The sequence below is a fragment of the Schistocerca nitens genome, chromosome 2 (assembly GCF_023898315.1).
Source record: "Schistocerca nitens isolate TAMUIC-IGC-003100 chromosome 2, iqSchNite1.1, whole genome shotgun sequence".
Classification (NCBI taxonomy): Eukaryota; Metazoa; Arthropoda; class Insecta; order Orthoptera; family Acrididae; genus Schistocerca; species Schistocerca nitens.
Genome location: NC_064615.1, coordinates 1969732 through 1990508, shown reverse-complemented (window position 1 = coordinate 1990508; position 20777 = coordinate 1969732). Strand labels below are relative to the sequence as shown.

The window sequence follows — 20777 nt, the reverse complement described above, 5'->3', positions numbered from 1 at the left end:
GATCATCACGATAAAATAAAAGAAGTCAGGGCTCGCACGGTAAAATTTAAGTGCTCGTTTTTCGCAGCGTGCCGTTCGAGAGTGGAACGGTAGAGAGACAGCTTGAAGGTGGTTAATTGAACCCTCTGCCAGGCACTTTATTGTGAATAACAGAGTAATCACGTAGAAGTAGATGTAAAATATCGTCGACTTAGCGCTCTGTTGTGAGTGTGCTGCGGATGACAACCAAAGCCGTCGTGGGATGAAAAGAAATGTCACCCCAGACCGCGGTTGTTTGGCCGTATGGCGGGCGACAGTGTGGTGGGTAGCCCGCTGCTTCCGGGCGTCCACAGACAGGGCATCGCTGCTCATCGGGGTTCAGTCGAAGCGGGACTCACCACTAAACACAGTTCTGCTGCAGTCAGTGACATGCTGGGCCGAGCGTGCCCGACAGCTCTGCAAACGGGCTTCTCGGCGTACAGAGGCCAATCGCAGTCGGCGCGAGATGCACCGAGGGCTCCGCTCCCATTCTGTCAGCCACCTATTGATGGGCCTTGTGGTCACTGAAAGGCCAGCAGCACGCCGGATCTATGATAACGATGAACCCGAGGCCCTGACTGAGTCTCTAATGACTGCTCGGTCCCTCTCGTTCTATCGTCTTTCTAGGTGGACCATTTCCTTCTTGCTGCTGTACTCAGTCTTGGTTCACCCATTTTGCCAATACCGTCGAATAGCCGCATCGCTCTCATTCGAATTTCGAGCTGTTGGCCGTTTTCTCCGGCCTTTCTGAGCACAGCTGCACGTCCTCTTTCAAATGCTGATACCTGCATGTGTAGTTGACGAACATGCCTGCCAATCATAGTTACTGTCCAACTGAGTACACGGAATGAAATTCGCAAAGGACTTTATGGCATGGTTATCGACGTTTCCTGTTGACAGCTACGCCGTAAAATTGCACTGCAGCGTTTCAATTTGAATTCTCCGTCGATACCTCTGTGAATATCGATTGTGATCAGTTTGCATAACTCCTTCGTCGTGCGTCGTTTGCTTTCTCTTAGAGTGCACTGCACTTACGCGTCAAGAGCTGGGCGGTCTTCTCCATTAAGGGCAGCTGATCACTAGGTTTGGAATCAAACTATTCTTACTACACCTACAGGTGATCATTATTGAACTATATGAAAAAAACGTAAATTAGTAACAAACTACGGCGTGCACACGCTTTATTCAACATGTAAACGTCACTGCAGATATTCGGATTTAGGATATGACATGTTTGATATGCCTGCCAACATTGGCGATCATGTGACACAGACGAGTAGCGGAATTCTGCACGATCTGCTGAAGTGTCGGAACATCGATGTTAACGATGTCCTCCTGAATCGCTGTGTTCAGCTCAGCAACGGTTTTGGGGTTATTTCTGTACAACTTGTCTTTAATATCACCCCACAAAAAGTAGTCGCATCTGTTCAGATCCGGAGAACATGGGGGCATATTGAGACCCATGCCCACGCCCAGAGACAGAATGCGGTCCCCAAAGTGCTCCTCCAGGACATCATGGTGTGGAGCTCCGTTTTGAATGAACCATATCTTAGCGACATCAGGGTCACTTTGGATAATGAGGATGAAATTATCTTCCAATATCTTCACGTACCGTTCGACAGTCACCGTGCGATCAAGGAATATCGCACCGGTTATTCCGTGACTGGACATTGGACACCACACAGAGACTTCTCGATCGCGAAATGCGGATTCTCAGTATCGCAAATGCACCAATTTTGCTTGTTGAAGAACCGATCGAAATGAAAATGGCTGTCAACAACAAGGAGCGCACGCATGCGCATATTAATTCCCATCATGCCCCGCGGCCACTTTGAACGTCCTAACGCAAACCGTTCAGACGTTATGACGATTTTATTTCACATAGTTGAATAATTGTCACGCTGTACTTATTTGTAATATAACAAAGAAAATTAAAATTTATGTGTGTTGCGAATCCAAAAGATGTTCGGATTCACAAGCGGTTCCTCTTCGTCGAAATGTCTTGGCTCAAACTCGTCTAGGGGTTGAACCACACCTGTGGCATTACACGCCATGAATTAGACACTTGTGACCCTTTCGTTAAATTGTGTGGCTGATGGCAAGTTTGCGAAATACAAAGTTAACATAACATATAATAACAGTAATAATAATATCGGGAACTAAATTAATGACGATAAAATATGTAGGCCAAACAGTTGCGATTTGGTCAGAATAATGTTTATTCAGAAAGCAAACTAACAGCGATAGTGGTCGTATTTAGAGTTACTGTTACACTCGAGCGCGTATCCGTTTGATACCGTTCCATCACTCAACGCGAAACGCAAGTCCAGTACTCGTGTGGAGCAAATGATGATCTGATGCTTGACTCAAAATACTGATAATTTAACTTTACTACATCTTTTAAGCAAATAAAGTTAAAGAGTTGATATTTACAACGTTTGTCATTTTAATGATGCGCTTCTATATGAAATGATCGTTAAGATCGACCAAAGCCTTCACGTCTTTGTTACAAAACTTTTTAATTCCACTTTAACAGTAAATCCCAAACTATTATAGATATGATCAGTATTCAAGTTTTATTTGGAGTACCATGAAAATTTGTGGAGGATGGCAGATTAAAATTACTGTAGCTTGCTTCCCTGCATTACTAAAGAATTAAATAGTTTTCAAAAATGTTTCCCTTTAGGGCCGATCTTAGATCCGCCATATTTAGCACTGCTACGTCTCCCTGGCCACAACAGCCTTCTACTGGGTTTCCCTATGACGTGTGGCCGAGCGGTTCTAGGCGCTTCAGTCTGGAACCGCGCGACCGCTACGGTCGCAGGTTCGAATCCTGCCTCGGGCATGGATGTGTGTGATGTACTTAGGTTTAAGTAGTTCTAACTTCTAGGGGACTGATGAGCTCAGATGTTAAGTCCCATAATGCTCAGAGCCATTTGAGCCATTTTTTTGAAAAGTAGCTTCGACATTGAACACGATGCGTTGCGCGAAAGCGTTGTGGAGCTTGTACGACTTCATAACCAAGCGATGTCTCAGAACACGCCAAATTATTGTTGTAGGCAGATGTAGCTCGCGAATGGCATGACGAGTTGATTTTGTAGGCCTACGTTGGAAAGCGGTTTGAATCAGTGCGACACATTTTGTGTCGGATACACGAGTATGGCCAGGACTCTTTCGTTTACACACACACACACACACACACACACACGAAGAAACAAACACAAACATACACGAGCGCACATCCTATATCTACAGGAAAAAATGTTTCATCCCTTCGGAACACAAAGTCGAGAACACAAAATGATTCCTGCTGAAGAGTAGCCATTTTGCAAAATGTGACGATAACTAAGCAAACAGAAGACAACCGACGTCTAGTGCCAATGAATATAAACTAGTCGATTTATTCATTCCCTCCAATACCCGAACAGAGCTGAGCGGTCGATAGTTTTGACAACATAGTACTTGGTAATACGTGTATTCTTTTTGAAGTACGCTGTATATGACAAGTGACGGAAGTTACTCAAGTCCTTGCTGTATCAGTACCTTAGACCAGAATTTGACGATAGAATTTTCTTTTTTTCGCAGATCCTGGCAGAGCGCGTGGGGTTTGAGACCCTGGTTGAAGTATCCTACGAGGAATACGGCGAGCCAGACTTCAAGAAGAGCACCACACCTACCATGAAGATCATGGCTGCCCGGATAACGTAATGTGATATTCGGCTGGGTTATCAGTTTACGTCTGGCATTGACGGCTTACTAGAGCTGAGACTTGAGAAATGGCATCAAGGGCAGTGTATTCATACACGTAGCTTCTTGCTATGTTATACCATTTCTAGATTTTTTTTCAACTCTGTATGCGTAAGCACGTCAAACAAGCTGACAAATATTTTGACACTATTTGAATAAATGGAAAATGTGTTGTTCTCGTATATATAAAAAATAACATATGCCGCTGTCTCCAGTTTTCCTAACTATTATCACTAGCTAAGATATTGCCGAAACGCATAAATTTGTCTACAAAAGTGGAACAGATTCACTTAAAGCCCCAGAGTAACATTTTTAAACCAGTAGCTGTATCAAATTTGGCCGCTTAACAACTCGAGCAGTTTTCGTTGGCGTCTCGTGCTTAAGAGTTATTGCAAGTTGAACCTGCAAAAGACATCTACAAGAAGAAGATAAGGAATGTTCTTGAATGAATATAATTTCTGACAAACTCTCGAAATTGTGATGCCACGGCTTCGTGACATGACAGCACGTAAATTGGCAACTGCAACAAAAAAAATGAAGATAATAATATTAAAGTTTGCTTAACATAGTATTAAATATTATCGTCATCGTTAAAACGTTGCTTCAAACTGTCGCACAAATTAGTAATTGCAACACTGTAATGCTGAAAATTCATACGTCTAGCAGCAAATAGAAGTCACACTCAATTACTAACAGCTAATTTTGGGAAGGTCAGAGAGCCCTTTCTAGCTTACGCAAAATTTTAACAGTACCATTCAATACGTCACACTGGTAATTATAGTCGCAATTGCCGATAAAATGGGAACATATTTCGTAGTATTAATACATGCAACAGTCCACAGCCCAAACCTTTCTCATGAGCAGTTATTAATTTCAGTGCAGTTAATTGGTCAGATTTTAAGGGTATGTAGCAGTATATTCGTCCAAATCGAACTAATGAAGCTTATCAGACTCATAGCCTGCACTATATTTTAGCAGCAACTGGAGAAAATATAATGTTACAGTACACGACCTAAGAAATTAAGACTACGGGGACAGCATCATTTTATAAGACATGCAATCAACTTTGTGCCCTAGCATTCGGCGAATGAAAACTGTAACGTCTAACGCTACCAATTAATTTAGAAGAATGAATGACTCCTTGCTGAAAAAACGATCACAGGTGATATTTTAGAACTATCTTATATTTCTGTCCTTGTTTCAGTCGGCAAGATATGTTGCAGTAGCAAAAAAAAAAAAAAAAAAAAAAAGAAAGAAAGTCACTAGATTAGGATATATATTGGTCTGGTGAACGTCAGCCAGTCTACCTAAACTAGTCCTAACATTAAACGTTATCCTAAAACAGCAGGCTTTGTTAATGTTCTGCGACAAGATGCCTTTCGTTAAATATCTGAAGACTGGTGAGCACAACTTAAAGTTTGGATTTTCTTTCTTCAGACACATGTAACAGGAATCTTTTTGTTCAGAGGACTTTCATTTCATTAATGTGTCCATAAAACACAGATTTTCAAGTATTATATTTGAAGCTGTAGGGAGCTGGTTGGGAGTGGAAAGGAAACGCTGCCAGAAAATAAAGTGTAGTGGATCAGAATGTCATTGAAAAAAACTAAACTTTACAATATGAAAAGGTATGTAGTTAAAAACAATCGATGAAATGCGTGAGAGTAAGATGATAATTAAACAAACAAACGTCTGCGAACGTTGGAGGGGCAAAATGAAATTACGAAGTAATTCAAGGTCTGAGCAGCTGCAAAACTGTTGACTGGCCTGAGGCATTGCCCGTTACATCAACTGACTATACTTAACAACCGCTGCAATGGCTTAAGTGTCTACCATGTCGAGGTCATTTCAAGTAGTACGATCTGACGTACAGTTGTCAGTAAGGAACATGTTGCCTTGTCCATTAGTACGGGTAACACCTACAAAACCTGAGTGGACAGAACTACGCCTCACAGAACTTCAGTAGCACTTACGACAAGTATAGAGGTAACAGAATTAATGACAGGTGGTTAGTAAAAACTTCACAATTAGTAAAGGTGCTTCAGGGTTTACAGAAATTAGTAACTAAGTTGGAGAATTTAAAGTTTGACTACAGAGAACTTTAGAGCGCAACGCCGAGCAAAACATTAAGGTTAAAATTATACATAAGGCCGCTTCTAGACAGTGTCACTTAGATTTACTCATACTGGATTTACAGACAAAAAATCAGATGCATTAAATCATCTACAGTTGACACGTAAAACAGCAAAGCGAGCCAAGCGCTTAATGTAAGAGGGCACAGGAAGATAAGCTGTGGCAGTAGCGGACCAAATATACAGACAGAATCAACTAGGCCCGGTGGGCAGCAACGGTAAGTAAACAAATGACAAGGTAATTATCTAGCAGGTGGCTAGTTCGGAAAATACCAGATCACAAGTAATACCAGCTTGATGTTGTCATTTAACGGTAACCACTAAAGGGGAGAACCGAAGAACAACTTCCAGGCTGGTAACGTTCAAACACAGCGGTTCGCCAACAAGGGTAATGGCTAGCAGAGCAGCTCACACGGACTCTAGACTGCAAATAATTCCGTAAGACGGCACAAAACGCCCAGGCGACAACCAGTTCTGCAATACGACGCCCTGCTTCTGTGAGGCGTTCCGATCGCAACTGTCCGCTCAAACTCACTGGTCCCACTCGGGCCCGCGACGCTCCGCCCAAGTCCGAGGGGACCAAAGGGACCACTTTCCCGCCAATGACTGCCCGAGGTAAACACTCTGACCAACGACAGGGGCGATATGTAGCCGCAACGCACGTATCAGCTTCCCCTGTACTGCTCCTCTACCAAGCGACACTTGCTTCATTCACATCCTGCACTCCCGTTATACGTCAACCAAATTAAAATACGAGAACTATACTTAGGCCTACTGTTTGTAAATCTCTTCTACACTGGAAGTAACTGGAAAACTTTATACTGCCACTGCCCTGTGTCTGACCATTGCCACTAGTAACAGTAGCAGTTATAATAATAATAATAAAACAGTGTAGATCCTATAACAATATACTAGCCATTACTAATTACCAGCCATTACTAATTACTATTGTCCAGTGAATTAGTGCGTTTTTTTGTTGCGAAGTGAATAGTAAAGCAATTTCCTGACCATTGAACGAACTCGCTACAACTCGGAGAACGCATTTTCGTGAGATATTTAAGCACATGTGATGTATATCTCTCAAATTTACCTTAAGAGATTAAGGGTACAAAGCATAAAATATCTGTGTACTGGACGCACTATGTGAGAAAGGTGACGCTCATACATAAATTTCACAAGGAGTTATCTCCACTACATTTTGTTTTTCTTTATTGTATTTTAATTCCCCATCGGGGCGGGCTGGCAGCAGCATATGCGCTGCTCTTCAGCCGAGAGACATAGAACAAACAATAGAAGACATCTAAAAATAACATACAGGAGAAAATATGGTGTACATACACTACTAGCCATTACAATTGCTACACCAAGAAGGAATGCAGATGATAAACGGGTATTCATTGGACAAATATATTATACTAGAACTGACATGTGATTACATTTTCACGCAATTTGGGTGCATAGTTCCTGAAAAATTAGTACCCAGAACAACCACCTGTGGCCGTAATAACGGCCTCGATACGCCTGGACATTGTGTCAAACAGAGCTTGGATGGCGTGTACATGTACAGCTGCCCATGCAGCTTCAACACGATACCACATTTCATCAAGAGTAGTTGGGGGGTTGGGTTGTTTGGTGGAAGAGACCAAAGAGCGAGGTCATCGGTCTCATCGGATTAGGGAAGGAAGTCGGCCGCGCCCTTTCAAAGGAACCATCCCAGCATTTACCTGGAGTGATTTAGGGAAATCACGCAAAACCTAAATCAGGATGGCCGGACGCGGGATTGAACCGTCGTCCTCCCGAATGCGAGTCCAGTGCGATCAAGAGTAGTGACTGGCGTATTGTGACGAGCCAGTTGCTCGGCCACCATTCACCAGAAGTTTTTAGTTGGTGAGAGATCAGGAGAATGTGCTAGCCACGGCATCAGTCGAACATTTTCTGTATCGAGACAGGCCCGTACAGGACCTGCAACATGCGGTCGTGCATTATCCTGATGAAATGTAGGGTTTCGCAGGGATCGAATGAAGGGTAGAGCCACGGGTCATAATACATCTGAAATGTAACGTCCACTGTCCAAAGCGCTGTCAATGCGAACAAGAGGTGACCGAGACGAGTAACCAGTGGCACCCCATACCATCAAATGGTTCAAATGGCTCTGAGCACTATGGGACTCAACTGCTGAGGTCATTAGTCCCCTAGAACCTAGAACTAGTTAAACCCAACTAACCTAAGGACATCACAAACATCCATGCCCGAGGCAGGATTCGAACCTGCGACCGTAGCGGTCTTGCGGTTCCAGACTGCAGCGCCTTTAACCGCACGGCCACTTCGGCCGGTTCCCCATACCATCACGCCGGGTGATACGCCAGTATGGCGATAACGATTACACGCTTCCAATGTGCGTTCGCCGCGATGTCGCCAAACACGGATGCGACTATCATTATACTGTAAACAGAACCTGGATTCATCCGAAAAAATGACGTTTTTTTCCATTCGTACACCCAGGTTCGTCGTTGAGTACACCATGGCAGGCGCTCCTGTCTCTGATGCAGCGTCAAGGGTAACCGCAGCCATGGTCTCCGAGCTGATAGTCCATGCTGCTGCAAACATCGTCGAACTGTTCGTGCAGATGGTTGTTGTCTTGCAAACGTTCCCATCTGTTGACTCAGGGATCGAGACGTGGCTGCACGATCCGTTGCAGCCATGCGGATAAGATGCCTGTCATCTCGACTGCTAGTGATACGAGGCCGTCGGGATGCAGCACGGCGTTCCGTATTACCCTCCTGAACCCACCGATTCCATATTCTGCTAACAGTCATTGGATCTCGACCAACGCGAGCAGCAATGTCGCGATACGATAAACCGCGATACGATAAACCGCTATCGGAAACGTGATAGTACGCATTTCTCCTCCTTACACGAGTCATCACAACAACGTTTCATCAGGCAACGTCGGACAACTGCTGTTTGTGTATGAGAAATCGGTTGGAAACTTTCCTCATGTCAGCACGTTGTAGGTGTCGCTACCGGCACCAACCTTGTGTGAATGCTCTGAAAAGCTTATCATTTGCATATCACAGAATCTTCTTCCTGTCGGATAAATTTCGCATCTTTAGCACGTCATCTTCGTGGTGTAGCAGTTTTAATGGCCAGATAGTGTAGTGGACTGATAAGGTAAGGAATGAGGAGGTTCTACGCAGAATCGGAGAGGAAAGGAATATGTGGAAAACACTGATAAGGAGAAGGGACAGGATGATAGGACATCTGCTAAGACATGAAGGAATGAGTTCCATAGTACTAGAGGGGGCTGTAGAGAGCAAAAATTGAAAAATTGTAGAGGAAGACAAAGATTGGAATACGTCAAGCAAGTAATTGAGGACGTAGGTTGCAAGTGCTACTTTGAGATGAAGAGGTTAGCACAGGAAAGGAATTCGTGGCGGGCCGCATCAAACCAGTCAGTAGGCTGATGACCAAAAAAAAAGTGTAGATATAAAAAAGGAGGAACTTTATGGAAGACAATAGACAAAAAGGGGGAGACTGTAAAATGGACGGAACCGCGCGACTGCTACGCTCGCAGGTTCGAATCCTGCCTCGGGCATGGATGTGTGTGATGTCCTTAGGTTAGTTAGGTTTAAGTAGTTCTAAGTTCTAGGGGACTGATGACCACAGATGTTAAGTCCCATAGTGCTCAGAGCCATTTGAACCATTTTTTTTTGTAAAATGGAGATAAAAACCGTAAAAAAGTAGTACACCCAAAAAACCACACATTGGGACAATTAAAAGAAGTCGAAGTATGGCCGGAGCATAAAAGTATCGACGGAAGGCGTAGCACATGACAATCACTTACAGTAACACTATGTCCACTACAGTGTATCAAGCGTTGATTTTGTGACTCGAAAACAATTCAACTCTTCTGTTTTTATCCCTCAGAAAATTACGTTTTGCCACTCCGTTGGTAATTACTCCCAGATTGGGAACCACTGGTGTAGACGGAGGACATTGGATAACGCGAAATTTTCGATAAGGGGCGCAGATGAAAGCAGTTGTAATAAATTAGTGTGTTGAATGTCGATATATTCGCCATTGTGACCTGAAGCCGGTGATAGTGCACGTGTCGCCGTTAACTTCTTCTGCCACGTGCTCTGCTTCAGTGATGTGCCTATCATTGTTGTTGCTGTTTTCTTGTCTGCAGGTACTTGCTGTGTATTGCACGGCACAGAGCATTAATCGCTGTAACGTAGCGTGCCGTAAAACTCCGTCCTGAGATGACATTATCCAAGACATTTCGCATTCAGAAACAATTCGTTCTCGTAACAGCTTATTACGTCAACCAGAGATAAACGGCAGTTCCTGCAGTGCAGCGATAAGAATCGACGGCACGTGTAGCCTCGCTGTTTGATTTCCGTACCTTTTCAGTGTGTTTATTTCATTATTTCTCGTATTCTCTTCAACTGTAGATTTCATGAATCACTCTGCAACGCTACCGCCCTTTAACGGACGTAGGTTAGCTGTATAAAGCCTGTACTGTAATAAGTTCACGGGCTTTATACAGCTTAAACAAGGATTTTAGTACATAATTTGACCGCGTGTACCTAATGGAAGCAAGATCGGACTTGTACTCAGTCAATAACCACAGTGATACATCAAGCAAATGTAAAGTATAATTGCGCGTTCGTGTGGACAAGAAGTACACACAGTAGATGCTACCTATAATTAATAATTCGGTCGCCAGCCTACTTAGGCAATGAGTGAGTTTTTCCTTGTACAAGTGGGTGCATGTACAAGCATAGTAACACGTAGTAATGATGCGTTATATGGCAAAGTTTGGAACCAGAAAAAGCTACTGAACTAAAGTTTTCTCTTTTTGTACTAATTTAGACGAGCTAAATTTACACAACACCACACAGCAATGATTACTACAAACTGCATTCTGTATATTGATCAGACTGAATTCGGGCATAGATTTTCCTAGAGTAAGCAGTTTTGAAAGCACACATACAATGTCACTATTAAAATTGGAAAACAACACTAATACACTTAGGATTGATGTAGAACTTAACTTTACTGGTGAAATCTGATCAGCATATTTCAAGATTTGAAAGAATGGACAAGAGAAGAGGGGGGGGGGCCCTGAAACTGTTATGGTCGTTATACTGAAACTGTTAAGTACTGAAAGGCAAATTAACACTCAAAATTATCAATCTATGGATAACTACTCTTTTATCTTACTTCTGAGTAATATAACTGTCATTAGTTCTGTCTCAAATTAACTAAATAACATCGCTAATCCAATGCAAAAAAACTCTCTTTCAATTTAGTCATACTTTTGTTCTTTACCAACATTTGCAATAACTCACAGAACTTTTGATTTCTTTATAGCATAGACTGATCTACTGATAATTCTTATTAACACTGATTCTAGACTTTCAGTTCAGGATACTCGGGTTGCACAATACGAGGTAAGGATCCTGTCTAGGTCAGTGATCAGGATAATTCATGGCTAAAGCAATTCTGGTAAAAGTCACGTTATTATTGGACAATTAGAAACAGTTTCGACACTGGTCCACACAGATACACTTCTAAAGATGAAATAAACGTTTGACCTGTGCAAGTCGGTGCGGCGGTTGGCGGGCAGCGAGATAGCGGGCAGCACGGCACACATACAAGCACGGCTAAGGCTCACACTACATCGGCACTTTCCATCTTCTTAGCGGCGTAATCTTTCCAACTTTGTGCCTCAGATTATAGCCATGCCAAGTATTCGTCGGAATCGGTGCACCCGAGGCTCAATGGAATCCACTTTTCCTGGGTAGCCGCCTCGGTACAGTACGTGTTCCTCTGACCAATTCACCACTCCGACTGTTACTGTTGCTCGCCTCCGACTGACTACTTGAGCCCGTTGTGCCGAACCGCGCCCAGTGTGCGTTTTCCCGCGCTCGCCTGCCTCCACCTTTTCCCGCTCCCCTACAGGTAGGGTATTCACCACAGGTTTTCTACTACACATATCCTACTGCATTACCTACGTATGGACCAAGTGTTTAAATTACAATTTTCACATCTTACAATAGTTTTAACATTAAATACACTTCCCTTTGATTACCACATTATTTGAAATCCAACATAAATAATAATATTCATTTCAAAAGTTGCTCACTGTTTCTTTAACATGACACGAAAAGAGAAAGAAATAAAATCAAACTTTGTTCACACTAATTTATCGAAATTCATACAGAAAAAAATTTATTATATGTACAGTTGTCGTTACACAGGCCCCTGTTTCCAGAAAATTTTGCTTAAGTCCAAATTTTATGGGAACACTAAATCTTACAATTATACAGTGGTTCTGAATCTTTACTTAAACGTCCAAAAAGATTTACACTACATATGTCCTTCTACTCCCTGTATATAGGTTTACACTCTTTTAACACATCAAGAATAATTATTTGTCATTTACTCAAGTGCCTTTTGCACAGTCCAACTTCCCAACATAAAATTACTAAAATAGTAATTTAATCCCTCTTTTTTTTTCAAAGAATTAATTTAAAATTCTGGAATAATGCATTTAACTACAAAAACAATTGCATATTTTGTATACACTATAAGATAATTTGTCGCTGCTTACTTTGAATAGCAGTCCATTTCCTTACTTACTAAACAAAACACACACACACATATATTCAGAAAATTAACTATACATATTTGCTGCCTATTATGCGGATTTAGGCAGTCCTTTTCACTTCGTATTGTCACATCTCCTGGATCACATTTACTATTTTCCATCGACTATTTATCTGCCCTCATTGGTATTTGGCAGTCCTTCATATTACGGTTCATACACTGCCCATTTTCATTGTTGCCAGTTCCATCTTTTATCGGGCTGATAGCATTTATCCTTTCATTTCAGTCCTTTTCTCCATACATTTTTACAGTTACAGTACAATTGGTAATCTATAACTCACATAACTACATTAGCACACTTTCAAGGGTATACAGACATTTACAAAGATCAGTTACTTTTAGAAGAACTCGGGTTCAGCATAAGATACAGCACATTTACTGCAAGTCGCTTTCCGATTATCCTTATATCACCCATTTCTAGGAACATACAGTTTCAAGTCCACAATATTTCTTACACCTAAAGATCTTTTGGATTTTGGGTAGATCAGGTAGTAAGCATTGTCATGTGGAATATTCTGTATTATATATGGTCCATTATAAATATATTTAAATTTGGAAATCTCATGGTTTAGTTCACTAGACTTTTCGTGGGTTTTTAAAAGAACATATTCTCCAATTTTAAATTTTGAAACTTTTAAATTTTTATTGTGTCTTTTAGATCTATATTCAGCTTTTTGCTTTGCCCTTTTTATCACCAATTCTTTCTTTTGATCCAATCCCAAACTTGTACAAGGTGGAAACTCTAGTTTTTCTTCAATTAAACTTTTACTACTTCTGCCTAACAAAATTTCTTCCGGTGGGAATCCTGTAGTTTCATGATGTAATGTGTTCATGACATTCTCAAAATCCGATATAAATCTGCCCCAGACTCTATGATTGTGACTGCAGTATGTTCTACACAATCTCCCGATTTCTCGCATGTACCTTTCAACCGGGTTGCTTGCAGGATGGTAGGCGGCAATATATTTAACCTCCACACCAATTTTCTCCATTCCTCCCTTCCAAATTTTGGATATGAACTGGGGTCCATTGTCAGATAGTACTGCTTTGGGTTTCCCGATGGTCCTGAAGTATTCGACCATCCTGCTAAATACAGCTTTTGCTGTTGCTTTTTTCAAGGGGTATAATTTCACAAATTTTGAAAATACTTCCAAAATCACTAAAATATATGCACAATTTCCCGAAGTCTTTGGGAGGGGACCATATAAATCTACCGATAGCAATTCTAGGGTGTTTTCAGGTAATGTGCTTTGCATTGGACCTCTATTAGTTTTATTCGGCACCAACAATTTTTACACCTGTCACTGACATAATTACTAGCCCAGGCTTATCACAAATGTGTTCGAAAATTGACTGAGAAATTGCACTTATCTGAGACCCAGTATCAAGAAGTACTTGCAATTTCACGTTATAAATTTCAACTGGTATTATAGTTTGTTTAACCGTCGAATGTTTTTCATTACCGTGGTCTTCCTGGAGCAAATCCGGGTCGACAATAACATCGTCCCAAGATATGCTTTTAACATTCACTTCACATATATCTGGCGGTTTCTTGGGTTCCGGAAGTTCAAAGTTATTAATTACCTGAACTCTTTGCGAAATAAACCCTGAATCGTCTGGTGGTTCTTTCTTTCTTTGTTCTGTTTCAACGTCTGGATTTTGTTTTGATGCGTTGTCATCGTTAGGTACAATATCGCCATTAACTGCATCCCCTTTATTTTCACTGATTTTCTCATACCCTCTTTCAGTAAAAGTATATTCACTTTCGTTTACACCTGCAAATTCATCGTCACTAGAGTCATCATTACTCTCTTCCTCACCATCAAATTCACTTAAGTACTCTACTTTTGCACAATAGGGAGAGTTAGTACATTCATTTTCGTCTGTATTTGCGTACCTTTCATCATCTGAACTATCGTCGGAATCCGACCATTCCGGATCGCTTTCAGGTTCTAACATAAAAGCTTTTCTGAGACAGGCACTAAGTTCCTCCTCTGTATTGTCGTCAGGCTTGGATTTTAGCTCAATCTCCTCTTTTGGTAATACGGCCTCATCCTCAGCTTTATTCACATCCACTGTGACTTCATATTCGGTGTAATCCTCGTGGACTTTGATTACTTTCAGGTAATCATCTGCCCCTTCTCCACGGTGCCTCTCGGTAGCAGTTTGTACAATTGGCGGACTGTTAGCAGAAGTTATTTCTTCGTCAATGCTGAGGATTTCATCCTCCAAATCCTTCCTACCCTTAATCTGCATCCTATTGGCGGCACGCGTACTTTGCGCGGCGCTATTTATTCTCTCCTCTTCCAGTTCGGGCCACGTCACCTTATCGACGTCCCTACTATCTCCTTTTCCACTAACTAATTTCTTTGCCTCATATTCCTTCTTAAAATCCTCCCACTCACATTGCTTTAGGCCCTTGTACAGATCGTCGATCTGCACCTGCCAATCAGTTACTTCTGCTAATTCATCCTCGCCTTTTCTCTCATTGCAAACACTGCTAACCGCACCTCTCTGTGTATTCACAGTTTCCTTTGCCGTTTCCTTTGCCACGGAATTACCACTCGTAAAATTTTCATTAGCTCTGACGGCTATGTTCGTATCTACTGCTGCCGTATTTCCAGCGGCTTCTTTCCTAACAGATGTTCTGCTAGGCTGGGCCGTTGCCCTCTGATGCAACACTCGCCTGTTAACATGTAGCGTTCTGTGCGCCAGAAATGACTCATTCTGGCACGCAGCTGACGCTTGTTTCGCCACAACCCGTCGCGGCGTTCCGTGCCTGTCCCTAGCCTGTCTCATTACATTACGGTCGGTCCAGTATCTTTTTTCAAATCGGGGCCGGTATGTATTGTCCGCTTCCGTTTGGCCCGCAACGTTCGCGGAAATTAGTTTCCCGCGTCGTTATTATTTTGCGCGGTATACTCTCTACCGCGACCTGGATAATTTCCTCTGCCTCTTCCTCTGCCTCTTCCTCTCTGTATTATATTGACGCGAAATCCATCGCTGTCATTTCGTTCGTCATTATTTCGGTTATTACGATGACCAAAATTTTGATAATTGGCCCGACTTTCGCGCCAATGATCTTCGTCTTCGACTCTTTCGAGAAATGCTTGGAAGCTGCGATGATTGCTTCCTACATACCTCTTTGAATCTTCTGGGAACTTTTTATATAACTCCCAGATAATTTCAGAATCTGATCTTCTGCCTCTTAAATGCGTCAATTTCCGGTACCAATGCTCGCAAAAATCTTTCAAAGAATTCCTGCCCCTGTTATCATGCTGTTTGGCCATGATGAACTCCCGCCATAAATGGTCCTGCTTTTGTTCAGACCAATATTCTTCCGTAAATCTCTGCCTAAATTCTTCGAACGTCATTCGTTCGGTGTCCAAATTAATTCCCCAGCGCTTAGCATCACCTGCTAAGGCGCTAATTACAACATTTATCTTTTCCTGATTAGACAAGTGTTCAGGAAATATTCTCTCGCAATTTTTGATGAAATCTAACGGATGCCATCCGTTGTGTTTCTTGGCGGGATCAAAGCGTTCCTCGCCTTCTAACAGCTTCGTAATCGGTGTGCCATTACAGACAACACCAGACCTATCTTTAATTTTGCTTTCCAGATTGACAATTCTGCCTTGAATTTTCGTAGTATTTTGTTCACATTCGGTAACTCTCTCGCCTAAATCTTTTTCAGTGTCTGAAACTGCCTTTTCCAACTGTGATATTCCGTGTTGACATTCGTTTACGATCTCAGTTTTGAGACCGAAAACTTTTTCGTCTACTTTTGTTTCTACCAGGGGCTCTACTTTCTCTTGGATGTTGAGAATTTCAACATCGAACCTACTGTTAATGCTAACAATTTCCCCCTGCATAGTATCCATATTCTTGTTAATGGTATCAATTTCAAATTTCAGAGTATTTACCACAGAACTTAAATTACCCACTTTTTGTTCTACTTGTTCTATTTGTTTACTAATTTTAATTCCCTGTCCTTCGACCTGTGCTTTAATTTGATCCACGCGTGTTTTAAGCTGTTCATTCTGGGTTTTGAGCTGATGGCCCTGCGTTTTGAGCTGCTCATCAACGTGCGTTTTAAGCTGCTCGTTCTGTATTTTGAGCTGCTCACTCTGTCCTGCAATTTGTTTGGTTAATTGTTCAAATAAGTCGTTCATGCTTAAAATTTTTACACTGTTTTGTTCTACGGAATCCGTGTGTTCCGGTTCTACTTCAGAAGTTTCTTTCGGTTCTTTCTTTATCTGTGGTGAATCAAACATGTCAGTGGATTCGTTCACGTACCCACTATCATCTACTAAGTCACCCTCTACTTCCTGTTTTGTCCTTTGCTGTGTTCGGGACGATCTCGACATTTCAATCTGTTCGTTGACGTGTTCATGGTACTGTATGTACGCCAATTGTCTTCCGCTAACGCCATCTGTTATCTGGCCGCGTAAACTCCGGCTACTGCCAGCCGCATTCTCCATTTCGCTTGGCGCGTCTACCCTGCCTACGTTCCTGTCCATATTGAATGCCAACTACACCACACTATTATACTTGACTCTCACTGTAATTTATTTTACTGACTTTTATTGCTATTCGTGCCACTGAACATCCACTGTTCGATATTTACATTAATTTGTAACCGACAACAACTGGATGTCCTGTCACCGGGAAGCCACGTGCAACGCTACCGCCCTTTAACGGACGTAGGTTAGCTGTATAAAGCCTGTACTGTAATAAGTTCACGGGCTTCACCTTATAAACAAGGATTTTAGTACATAATTTGACCGCGTGTACCTAATGGAAGCAAGATCGGACTTGTACTCAGTCAATAACCACAGTGATACATCAAGCAAATGTAAAGTATAATTGCGCGTTCGTGTGGACAAGAAGTACACACAGTAGATGCTACCTATAATTAATAATTCGGTCGCCAGCCTACTTAGGCAATGAGTGAGTTTTTCCTTGTACAAGTGGGTGCATGTACAAGCATAGTAACACGTAGTAATGATGCGTTATATGGCAAAGTTTGGAACCAGAAAAAGCTACTGAACTAAAGTTTTCTCTTTTTGTACTAATTTAGACGAGCTAAATTTACACAACACCACACAGCAATGATTACTACAAACTGCATTCTGTATATTGATCAGACTGAATTCGGGCATAGATTTTCCTAGAGTAAGCAGTTTTGAAAGCACACATACAATGTCACTATTAAAATTGGAAAACAACACTAATACACTTAGGATTGATGTAGAACTTAACTTTACTGGTGAAATCTGATCAGCATATTTCAAGATTTGAAAGAATGGACAAGAGAAGAGGGGGGGGGGCCCTGAAACTGTTATGGTCGTTATACTGAAACTGTTAAGTACTGAAAGGCAAATTAACACTCAAAATTATCAATCTATGGATAACTACTCTTTTATCTTACTTCTGAATAATTTAACTGTCATTAGTTCTGTCTCAAATTAACTAAATAACATCGCTAATCCAATGCAAAAAAACTCTCTTTCAATTTAGTCATACTTTTGTTCTTTACCAACATTTGCAATAACTCACAGAACTTTTGATTTCTTTATAGCATAGACTGATCTACTGATAATTCTTATTAACACTGATTCTAGACTTTCAGTTCAGGATACTCGGGTTGCACAATACGAGGTAAGGATCCTGTCTAGGTCAGTGATCAGGATAATTCATGGCTAAAGCAATTCTGGTAAAAGTCACGTTATTATTGGACAATTAGAAACAGTTTCGACACTGGTCCACACAGATACACTTCTAAAGATGAAATAAACGTTTGACCTGTGCAAGTCGGTGCGGCGGTTGGCGGGCAGCGAGATAGCGGGCAGCACGGCACACATACAAGCACGGCTAAGGCTCACACTACATCGGCACTTTCCATCTTCTTAGCGGCGTAATCTTTCCAACTTTGTGCCTCAGATTATAGCCATGCCAAGTATTCGTCGGAATCGGTGCACCCGAGGCTCAATGGAATCCACTTTTCCTGGGTAGCCGCCTCGGTACAGTACGTGTTCCTCTGACCAATTCACCACTCCGACTGTTACTGTTGCTCGCCTCCGACTGACTACTTGAGCCCGTTGTGCCGAACCGCGCCCAGTGTGCGTTTTCCCGCGCTCGCCTGCCTCCACCTTTTCCCGCTCCCCTACAGGTAGGGTATTCACCACAGGTTTTCTACTACACATATCCTACTGCATTACCTACGTATGGACCAAGTGTTTAAATTACAATTTTCACATCTTACAATAGTTTTAACATTAAATACACTTCCCTTTGATTACCACATTATTTGAAATCCAACATAAATAATAATATTCATTTCAAAAGTTGCTCACTGTTTCTTTAACATGACACGAAAAGAGAAAGAAATAAAATCAAACTTTGTTCACACTAATTTATCGAAATTCATACAGAAAAAAAATTATTATATGTACAGTTGTCATTACAACTCATTACGGCCTAGGCTACGTATGTTAATTAACACTACGCTATTATGAAATCATTAGGTCAAGCTACTGACTATTGGGTAACGTCTTGGACAGTTAACCTACTGAAAACCATATCTTATAAATTCAAGAAATGAATTTTTGGAACATTACGACTGAAAAAAGGTTCTGTAGACTAAAAGACTCAATGATTGAACGTGGAATATTGTTTAAGTAATAGATGCTCGCAGTTAAACAACACACCTGAAACGCCCTTAGAACTACAACGTACTCGCTTCTTTAAAATAAAAAAAAAATCTTCTATTGCTTCATACTGCCAGCATTTTATCACTAGTTAAAATTCGTAATTGATTCGGTTATTTGAATTACCCAGACAGCTGAGTTCATTGACATCTTGAAACTACACCACGCAAAAGATTGAACTATCACATTTCCGATACCTAGTAATTATCTTCTACTGCGACGCAGAAATTTCAAATTTGACTCAAAGGTGCATACAACCATCACCTGTAATGGTGTAAGGACACGGCAAGGTCACGCTCGGGCTCGCCAGCGCTTCAGACAGCAGCGTGCTGACGCATGAGAAACAAGAGCCACTGCTCAGAATTTCGTGAGACTTGCAAGGTAGGTTGATGACGTCACCAAGCCGCAGCTCAGTTCTGCCCAGAGCCACGGTGGACGCATCACGCGATGGTAAAGTCGCCACAGCCCCTCTTACCCACATTTCACCCATCCTTCTGACGCCTCTGCGGTAGAGGTCAGAACGGTGACGACCAGAGTTGAAATCACGCGGTTTTCTCATAAGGTCGAGGAAAAGATTTCATACACACCACTGTCAGAACCAAAGCGAAACGCCCTCAGAGTACGAGTGTGGCATAAAGAGCGTCAGTGAAACCAGTCCATTCTTTGAGGCGTTAATTTGAGCCTTACGTACTTTCTTCTGTATTTATCTTCAACTAGGTCCCAATCACATGCAGTGCTACTATTGATTATATTTTTCTAGTGTAAGTAGGCTGCTTAGGTTTTTTTATTGGTAACGCCACGTAGCGCTCTGTATGAAAGTCGCTGACTGTGCTGTGTACAGTCTGTGGCTGGTTAGCATTGTTGGATGAGAGATGGCGGAGTTTCGAGAGCGGATGATCTGGACGAGTGTCCATCAGAGAGAGTAAATTTGTAAGACTGGATGTCAGGAACTGATATATATATATATATATATATATATATATATATATATATATATATATTATGACTTTTGAACACTATTAAGGTAAATACATGGTTTGTTCTCCATCGGAATCTTTCATTTGCTAACTATGCCTATCAGTAGTTAGTGACTTCAATAGTTAGAATCTTTAATTTAGCTGGCAGTATTGGCGCTCGCTGTATTGCAGTAGTTATATTAACGAAGATTTTTGTGAGGTAAGTGATTCGTGAAAGGTATAGGTTATTGTTAGTCAGGGCCATTCTTTTGTAGGGATTACTGAAAGTCAGATAGCGTTGCGCCAAAAATATTGTGTGTCAGTTTGGTGCTGATTAGAATAAGTAAAGAGACAAATGTCTGAATGCGTTCAGTTTTGCTCAGCTGTTTGAAAATCAAATAACGTAAAGGGTTTAGCAGCACAGTAATTCACTAATTTTTCTAATGAGACGTTTCATATGGCGACCCTGCATGAAAAGGATGTTGGAAACCAAGAATAGTACTTTAAGAGTTATGAAATGTGGGTACATTCATGAATCT

At 41.6% G+C, this 20777-nt stretch overlaps 1 protein-coding gene across 1 annotated transcript in view; it reads left to right on the top strand.

Annotated features, from left to right (window-relative positions):
• Positions 1-3972, top strand: part of LOC126234233 (uncharacterized) — a 66477-nt gene extending 62505 nt beyond the window's left edge. The window contains exon 4 of the mRNA XM_049942924.1: positions 3604-3972. Coding sequence (XP_049798881.1) covers positions 3604-3726 — 123 coding nt within the window. The 3' untranslated portion in view covers positions 3727-3972. The remainder of the gene's footprint in view (positions 1-3603) is intronic.
• Positions 3973-20777: the final 16805 nt, after the last annotated feature.